The sequence below is a fragment of the Silurus aristotelis genome (assembly GCF_946808225.1).
Source record: "Silurus aristotelis genome assembly, chromosome: 7".
NCBI lineage: Eukaryota > Metazoa > Chordata > Actinopteri > Siluriformes > Siluridae > Silurus > Silurus aristotelis.
Window position 1 is genome coordinate 318,476 of NC_139580.1, and position 10,000 is coordinate 328,475.

The 10,000-nt window shown below is 43.6% G+C and overlaps 1 protein-coding gene across 1 annotated transcript in view; it reads right to left on the bottom strand.

Annotated features, from left to right (window-relative positions):
- akap9 (A kinase (PRKA) anchor protein 9) overlaps positions 1–10,000 on the bottom strand; it is a 195,868-nt gene that overhangs the window by 19,777 nt on the left and 166,091 nt on the right. The window contains exons 47-50 of the mRNA XM_083547457.1: positions 9,818–10,000; positions 3,252–3,409; positions 3,012–3,123; positions 1,608–1,812 (exon numbers count right to left, since the gene is read on the bottom strand). The exon at positions 9,818–10,000 is cut by the window's right edge and continues 87 nt beyond it. Of these exons, the coding sequence (XP_083403583.1) occupies positions 1,608–1,812; positions 3,012–3,123; positions 3,252–3,409; positions 9,818–10,000 (658 nt within the window). The remainder of the gene's footprint in view (positions 1–1,607; positions 1,813–3,011; positions 3,124–3,251; positions 3,410–9,817) is intronic.

The following is a 10,000-nucleotide window of genomic DNA, read 5'->3' on the forward strand; positions in this document are numbered from 1 at the left end:
GAGGGAGAGAGACATAGGGGGCAGAGAGGAAGAGAGAGAGGGAGAGAGACATGGGGGCAGAGAGGGAGAGAGAGAGAGGGAGAGAGGACATGGGGGGCAGAGAGGAAGAGAGAGAGGGAGAGAGACATGGGGGCAGAGAGGGAGAGAGAGAGAGGGAGAGAGAGAGAGGGAGAGAGAGAGAGGGAGAGAGACATAGGGGGCAGAGAGGAAGAGAGAGAGGGAGAGAGACAGAGATAGATTTCAATCATGAAATTAATTATTTAATTGATGTTTATTTAAGGAGAGAGAGAGAGAGAGAGAGAGATATGGGGGGCAGAGAGGAGAGAGAGAGGGGGCAGAGAGGGAGAGAGAGAGGGGGGGCAGAGAGGGAGAGAGAGGGAGGGGGGGGCAGAGAGGGAGAGAGAGGGAGGGGGGGCAGAGAGGGAGAGAGAGAGGGAGAGAGACAGAGATAGATTTCAATCATGAAATTAATTATTTAATTGATGTTTATTTAAGAGAGAGAGAGAGAGAGAGAGAGAGAGAGAGAGAGATATGGGGGGCAGAGAGGAAGAGAGAGAGGGGGGGCAGAGAGGGAGAGAGAGGGAGGGGGGGCAGAGAGGGAGAGAGATATGGGGGCAGAGAGGGAGAGAGAGAGGGGGGGGCAGAGAGGGAGAGAGAGAGATGAAGAGAGAGAGAGGGAGAGAGATATGGGGGGCAGAGAGGAAGAGAGAGAGGGAGAGAGATATGGGGGCAGAGAGGGAGAGAGAGAGAGGAAGAGAGAGAGAGGGAGAGAGATATGGGGGGCAGAGAGGAAGAGAGAGAGGGAGAGAGATATGGGGGGCAGAGAGGAAGAGAGACAGGGAGAGAGACATGGGGGCAGAGAGGGAGAGAGAGAAGGAGAGAGAGAGAGGGAGAGAGACATAGGGGGCAGAGAGGAAGAGAGAGAGGGAGAGAGACATGGGGGCAGAGAGGGAGAGAGAGAGAGGGAGAAAGATATGGAGGGCAGAGAGGAAGAGAGACAGGGAGAGAGACATGGGGGCAGAGAGGGAGAGAGAGAGTGGGAGAGAGAGAGAGGGAGAGAGAGAGAGGGAGAGAGACATGGGGGCAGAGAGGAAGAGAGAGAGGGAGAGAGACATGGGGGGCAGAGAGGAAGAGAGACAGGGAGAGAGACATGGGGGCAGAGAGGGAGAGAGAGAGAGGGAGAGAGAGAGAGGGAGAGAGACATAGGGGGCAGAGAGGAAGAGAGAGAGGGAGAGAGACATGGGGGCAGAGAGGGAGAGAGAGAGAGGGAGAAAGATATGGGGGGCAGAGAGGAAGAGAGACAGGGAGAGAGACATGGGGGCAGAGAGGGAGAGAGAGAGAGGGAGAGAGAGAGAGGGAGAGAGAGAGAGGGAGAGAGACATAGGGGGCAGAGAGGAAGAGAGAGAGGGAGAGAGACATGGGGGCAGAGAGGGAGAGAGAGAGAGGGAGAAAGATATGGGGGCAGAGAGGGAGCGAGAGGGGGGGGGAGACAGAGAGGGAGAGGGGGACAAAAAGGGAGAGAGAAATTGGGGAAGAGAGGGAGACAGGGATAGATTTCAATCATGAAATTAATTATTTAATTGATGTTTATTTAAGTTTTTACAGACTTATGTGTAATAAATGTGTTGCACTAACGCTGAGGGCCTGAAGGTGGCGCTGCCTCCGCATTTCCTCCTCCAGTCTGAGAATCTGATTTCTAAGCTCGTTCTTCTCTTCTGTTAGACGACTGACAAAACCTGTGAGTTCTGCGTTCTGACGCAGCAGTCGCTTTGTTAACACACTGGAGAAACCTCCGGTCAGCAGGGTGGTGCACTAACACCCCCAAACACACAGACACATACACACACAGCAGAATAGAATGTGTTTTTCACCTTTTGCACTGAAAAAATCATGAATATTCACAATTAGCTAGCATCTCGCATAGTTTAGCACTTTACCAGTTTATGTGCTGAAGTATGATTATGGGATCTACAGCCCTTTTGTGTAATTTTTGCGTGTAATTTACCTGATCGATGTCTGTGTTGTGAATTTAATGATATTCCTCTATTTTATTACCGAACTGCATCCCCTGTATTACTGCCCAATCTGCATCCCCTGTATTACTGCCCAATCTGCATCCCCTGTATTACTGCCCAATCTGCATCCCCTGTATTATTATTACCCAATCTGCATTCCCTGTATTACTGCCCAATCTGCATTCCCTGTATTACTGCCCAATCTGCATCCCCTGTATTATTACCCAATCTGCATTCCCTGTATTACTGCCCAATCTGCATTCCCTGTATTACTGCCCAATCTGCATTCCCTGTATTATTACCCAATCTGCATCCCCTGTATTACTGCCCAATCTGCATCCCCTGTATTACTGCCCAATCTGCATCCCCTGTATTATTATTACCCAATCTGCATTCCCTGTATTACTGCCCAATCTGCATTCCCTGTATTACTGCCCAATCTGCATTCCCTGTATTATTACCCAATCTGCATTCCCTGTATTACTGCCCAATCTGCATTCCCTGTATTACTGCCCAATCTGCATTCCCTGTATTACTGCCCAATCTGCATTCCCTGTATTATTACCCAATCTGCATTCCCTGTATTACTGCCCAATCTGCATTCCCTGTATTACTGCCCAATCTGCATTCCCTGTATTATTACCCAGTCTGAATCCCCTGTATTATTATTACCCAATCTGCATCCCCTGTATTATTATTACCCAATCTGCATCCCCTGTATTACTGCCCAATCTGCATTCCCTGTATTACTGCCCAATCTGCATCCCCTGTATTACTGCCCAATCTGCATTCCCTGTATTACTGCCCAATCTGCATCCCCTGTATTATTACCCAATCTGCATCCCCTGTATTATTACCCAATCTGCATCCCCTGTATTATTACCCAATCTGCATCCCCTGTATTCTCATTACACCAATTTTTTTGTGTTTCCTGTTCTATTATTTGCAATGTTACATCTCCACACCTAGAACCTCCAACAGAAATGTGTGTCTTACCTCTGGGCCAGCAGGAGGTGCTGTGGAAAACTTTTGCAGGAATGACACAACATCCTGAATGTTTATCTGTAACCAGCTGATGTTCTCTCTGTCAAAACCCTCCACAGTAAGTCTAAAGCAGAGGAGAAATAGGATTATTTTTTACTCACTCCACACATCTTTAGGATATCTGTATACATTGATACAAAGTGCACCAAAACCACTAGACCGGAGTACAGGTATAGAACTTTCACACTGTACCTGTTGATTTTGTTAGCAATTTGCTGAAGCCTTGCAACAGCACTGTTGGTGTCTATAAGTTCTGTTTCTCCTGCAGTGTTTAGGACGGCTGTACTAGTGGAGTCCAGAGGAACACTTCGGACCGAGTTCTGCTCCAACATCTGGTCTCCTGTTCGCTCCTGCTCACATTAAATTTACATTTTATACAGAGTACAAAATGTAGTGAAATGTTTTTAGGACTGTCCAACCTTTAAAAATGAAAAAAAACATAAAAAGTAAAATACAAAAATAAATAAAACTAAATGTTGATGTCTATTAAAAGTATAAAGTGTAACTATAAAGTATAGAAATAAGTTTAAGATATATATATGTATATACACACACAGTCATGTGCTGGTATTCAATTGACACAGTGAAGGAATTATTGAGAGAGATCAGCTTAACAATGTTCAAGGAGTGTGTAAAGGACATTAGACAGTGGATGCTTGATAACTTCTGCTCAACTCAGATAAGACAGAAGTACTTTTACTAGGACCACATGCAGCTAGAAGTAAACTTTCCGATTACGTAGCATCTCTGGATGGTGTTTCTGTTTCAGTGTGTACAGCAGTTAAAGACCTTCTAGATTAGACTACTGTAACGCTTTACTGTCTGGGTGTTGGAGTACGTGCAGAAATAAGCTTCAGTTAGTTCAGAATGCAGCAGCAAGAGTCCTCACTAGATCTAGAAAATATGATCACATCAGCCCTGTTTTAATCATCTACACTGCTCCCAGTTACATCTCACACTGATTATAAAATACTACTACTGACGTATAAAGCACTTAACGCTCTCACGCCGCAGTATCTGAGTGAACTTCTGTACCAGGATGATCCTCCACACCTACTTAGATCAAAAGGTGCAGGCTATTTGTTGGTACCTCAAATAATGAAGACTCCAGCAGGGGGCAGATGTTTCTCTTATAAACCCCACAGTTATGGAACAACCTTCCAATCAGTGTTCGGGACTCAGACACAGTCTCAGTGTTCAAGTCGAGGCTGAACACATATTTATTTAGTGGAGTCTTTAGTCAGTAGGTGTTTGTGAGGTAAAGGAGCAGATCTGGAGGGATCATGGATATGGAGTGTTTGGTGAACTGGGATATTTGGATGCTGTCGTCTCCTCACTCTCACACGTTCACTCAGGTTTGTTGATGGTGGTGTGGTGGGTCGTCTCTTATCCCAGAGATCCTCATGTCTGTGTTTCCTTCTGCTTCTCCCCTTTAGTTCTGCTGCCAGAGAGAATCTTACCAGAGTCCAAACTGCACAGTGACTAACTTTCATACAACAATCACGAGACTTAATAATCCATATCCTTCTCTTCCTGTCACCCTCTTCTCTCTCTCTCTCTCTCACTCTCTCTCTCTCTGTCGAGTTAAACATGCTCCTGAGGTTCCACTGACCATTGTTGCTGCCCCTCTCCCCTCCGTAGATCTTTCCACTTCATCCTGGTCTGCCTCTGGTTGATGTTCTCTTCAATTAAAGGCGACTCTGTGCAGCTGAAGATGTTTCTCATCAATGCCACAGGGTTCCATGAAATTCCGGAGTAAGAACAGGAACTCTGAGGATTTGGATTATATGGGTCTTAACGAGTCGACACCGTCAGGATATGTTTATAAGCATGAGCCCCGTCAGACTGGTCTCTTGATCAGCTTTGATAAAGTGCTGCTTGTAGGAGATTTTAATATTCATGTAGATGATGCAAACGATGCCCTAGGATTATCATTTGTCGATTTATTAAACTCTTTTGGAGTTAAACAAAACGTCACCGGACCAACTCACCGTTTTAACCACACACTAGACTTAATAATATCCCACGGAGCAGACGTCACTGATAGAGATATTTTACCTCAGAGTGATGACATCACAGACCATTATCTCCTACTGTACACACTACCGGTAGAGCAGATTAACCGTGTTTCACCACGGTATCGACCTGGTAGGACTATTATTCCAACCACTAAGGACAGATTCATAAATAACCTGCCTGATTTATCTCAGTTTCACATTAAACCCATAAATGCTGATCATCTTGATGAGATGGCGAACAACATAGACCTTATCCTCACTAGCACTTTAGACACTGTTGCCCCCATCCGGTTAAAAAAGGTTCGAGAACAAGCACCTGCACCTTGGTATAATAGTCATACGCATGCCCTAAAGAGAACAACACGTAATCTGGAGAGAAAATGGAGGAAAACTAAATTGGAGGTATTTAGAATTGCGTATAAAGACAGTATGCTTAGCTACAGACAGGCGCTAAAAGCTGCTAGAGCTAAACACCTGAGCAAACTCATAGAAAATAACAAAAACAACCCCAGGTTCCTTTTCAGTACAGTCGCTAAATTAACAACAAATCAGGGATCTGAAAATTGTGTTCCATCACAGTTTAGTAGTGAAGACTTTATGAATTTCTTCACTGAAAAAATAGATAACATTAGAAAAACAATTGTGGCAGTTCAACCTCTGACAGCATCTCCCGACACAATCGTACTTACAACCCCACAACTACACTGTTTTACATGTATAGGACAGGAAGAGCTGTATGATGCTATTATAAAAGCTAAATCAACAACATGTCAGTTAGATCCAATTCCCACTAAACTACTGAAGGAAGTGTTATATACAGCTGGTGAGCCTCTTCTCAATATTATTAACTCCTCACTATCGTTAGGTCATGTCCCTAAATCCCTCAAGTTAGCAGTTATTAAGCCCCTCATTAAAAAACCTAATCTGAATCCAAGCACGCTATCGAATTACAGACCAATTTCAAATCTCCCATTTATGTCTAAGATTTTAGAAAAGATTGTCGCTGCCCAGTTCTGTTCCTACTTACAAGAGAACAATATCTTTGAAGAGTTTCAGTCAGGTTTCAGGCTCCATCATAGCACAGAAACTGCTCTAGTTAAAATCACTAATGACCTGTTTTTAGCTTCAGACCAAGGCTACATCTCCCTATTAGTTTTACTAGATCTTAGTGCTGCGGTCGACACTATAGATCATGATCTTCTCCTCGATCGCTTACAGAATTACATCGGTATTCAGGGACAGGCATTAAGCTGGTTTAAATCCTACCTGTCTGATCGTTACCATTTTGTAGATTTAAATGAAGAGCTATCCAGGCTAATGCTAGTAAATTATGGCGTGCCACAAGGTTGAGTTCTAGGACCCCTGCATTTCACAATATACATGCTTCCATTAGGAAATATTATTAGAAGGCATGGAATTAGCTTCCAATGTTACGCTGATGATACCCAGCTATATATCTCATCTAAACCAGGCGATACAGCTCAATTAACCCGGATAACTGAGTGTGTTAAAGAAATAAGAGATTGGATGACCCATAACTTTCTACTTTAAAATTCTGATAAGACTGAGATTTTGCTCAGCGGCCCAAAAACTAGTATACAGAAGCTCCAGCATCTCAACCTGCATTTAGATGGATGTTCTGTAACCACTAGTTCAACAGTAAAAGACCTGGGAGTTATTTTAGAGCAACTTGTCTTTTAAAAATCACATCAACCAAGTTAAAAAAACAGCTTCTATAACCTTAGAAATATTTCTAAGTTAAGAAATATGTTGTCTATATCTGATGCAGAGAAGCTCGTCCATGCGTTCATGACCTCCAGAATAGACTATTGTAATGCATTACTAGGTGGATGTCCTGCATCATTAATAAACAAGCTTCAGTTAGTTCAGAATGCAGCAGCAAGAGTTCTTACTAGGTCAAGAAAATACGATCATATAACCCCAATCTTATCGTCCCTACACTGGCTTCCTGTTAAGTTTCGAATCCACTACAAACTACAGTGAGGAAAATAAGTATTTGAACACCCTGCTATTTTGCAAGTTCTCCCACTTAGAAATCATGGAGGGGTCTGAAATTGTCATCGTAGGTGCATGTCCACTGTGAGAGACATAATCTAAAAAAAAAAATCCAGAAATCACAATGTATGATTTTTAAACTATTTATTTGTATGATACAGCTGCAAATAAGTATTTGAACACCTGTCTATCAGCTAGAATTCTGACCCTCAAAGACCTGTTAGTCTGCCTTTAAAATGTCCACCTCCACTACATTTATTATCCTAAATTACATGCACCTGTTTGAGGTCGTTAGCTGCATAAAGACTCCTGTCCACCCCATACAATCAATAAGAATCCAACTACTAACATGGCCAAGACCAAGGAGCTGTCCAAAGACACTAGAGACAAAATTGTACACCTCCACAAGGCTGGAAAGGGATACGGGGAAATTGACAAGCAGCTTGGTGAAAAAAGGTCCACCGTTGGAGCAATCATTAGAAAATGGAAGAAGCTAAACATGACTGTCAATCTCCCTCGGACTGGGGCTCCATGCAAGATCTCACCTCGTGAGGTCTCAATGATCCTAAGAAAGGTGAGAAATCAGCCCAGAACTACACGGGAGGAGCTGGTCAATGACCTGAAAAGAGCTGGGACCACCGTTTCCAAGGTTACTGTTGGTAATACACTAAGACGTCATGGTTTGAAATCATGCATGGCACGGAAAGTTCCCCTGCTTAAACCAGCACATGTCCAGGCACGTCTTAAGTTTGCCAATGACCATTTGGATGATCCAGAGGAGTCATGGGAGAAAGTCATGTGGTCAGATGAGACCAAAATAGAACTTTTGGGTCATAATTCCACTAAACGTGTTTGGAGGAAGAAGAATTATGAGTACCATCTCAAGAACACCATCCCTACTGTGAAGCATGGGGGTGGTAGCATCATGCTTTGGGGGTGTTTTTCTGCACATGGGACAGGGCGACTGCACTGTATTAAGGAGAGGATGACTGGGGCCATGTATTGCGAGATTTTGGGGAACAACCTCTTTCCCTCAGTTAGAGCATTGAAGATGGGTCGAGGCTGGGTCTTCCAACATGACAATGACCCGAAGCACACAGCCAGGATAACCAAGGAGTGGCTCTGTAAGAAGCATATCAAGGTTCTGGCATGGCCTAGCCAGTCTCCAGACCTAAACCCAATAGAGAATCTTTGGAGGGAGCTCAAACTCCGTGTTTCTCAGCGACAGGCCAGAAACCTGACTGATCTAGAGAAGATCTGAGTGGAGGAGTGGGCCAAAATCCCTCCTGCAGTGTGTGCAAACCTGGTGAAAAACTACAGGAAACGTTTGACCTCTGTAATTGCAAACAAAGGCTCCTGTACCAAATATTAACATTGACTTTCTCAGGTGTTCAAATACTTATTTGCAGCTGTATCATACAAATAAATAGTTAAAAAATCATACATTGTGATTTCTGGATTTTTTTTTTTTAGATTATGTCTCTCACAGTGGACATGCACCTACGATGACAATTTCAGACCCTCCATGATTTCTAAGTGGGAGAATATGCGAAATAGCAGGGTGTTCAAATACTTATTTTCCTCACTGTACTGCTACTCACTTATAAAGCACTAAATGGTTTATCTCCATGTATCTATCCAGTCTTCTAACACGCTACAATCCGTCACGCTCCCTGAGATCTCAAAACTCTGGACTTCTAGTAGTTCCTAGAATAGCAAAGTCCACTAAAGGTGGTAGAGCATTTTCACATTTAGCTCCTAAACTCTGGAATAGTCTTCCTGACAGTGTTCGGGGCTCAGATACACTCTCCCAGTTTAAGTGTAGATTAAAGACGTATGTTTTTAGCGAGTTCTACACATCACACACATCACATCATAACCTTGTGCTCCAGAACATCTGATCACATCACATTATCAACTTGTGCTGTTAATATCATGAACAGCAGCTACGCTAATTCCTCTCCACTGCTTCTCTTTCTCTTCCCATCCCTCATGAAGATTATGGACTTTAAAGAATTAGATTCCCACAAACATCCTGAACCATCTAGAGACGTGCCAGTGCCATTTGTATCCCACTACATGTGTGGAGTTTTGACATTGGACCTCCTGGAGTGTTTAAAGTCTCTGGCATGGAGAAGCTGGTTATGGATCTGTGATGATCACAAATGTTGAGCTCAGTAGCTCCTACTTTTATACCAAAGACTGTAGAAAGAACATCTCTCATAATCACACACTCCAGTACTCATGTTAGTTCTCACTCTCCAGTGTTCTGTATTGTTGAAAGATTTATGATCAAACTCTTGATGTCACCCAAATGAGAATGAGGTTCTGGTTTTGAGTCTGGTTCCTCTCAAGGTTTCTTTCTCATATCATCTAAGGGAGTTTTTCCTTGCCACTGTCGCCACGACTGCTCATCAGGGACAAACACACACCTTCACCTTCACTGTTGTTTTCTGTAAAGCTGCTTTGAGACAATGTCTGTTGTGAAAAGCGCTATACAAATAAACTTGACTTGACTTGAGGACACTTACTTTAGTCCTAAACTTTGTGTTCTGTTATGTACCTATGTTGTGTGATGTTGATCTGTGTTGTTTAATACAGCACCAGGTTTCTGGAGTGTTCTGGAGGGTTTAATGTGTACTGCGCCAAATATATACATGGTAGAAATTACAAAAGAAAAAAACTTCTTGAAATTACTAATTGAAAGTCATGTGGTGAACTTACACTGTGGCTGCTCTTCTCCATCATCTCAAAAAGTCTGCACTCCAGTCTGTCCTTCTGTCTTTCTATGCCTCTCCCTCGCTGCCTCTCTCCCTCCAACTGGCTCTGGAGCTCATTCACCTGTCTCTGGAAGCGTGTCCTCTCATCCTGCCACTGTAACTTCTGCTCCAGGTCTTGCAGCACCTT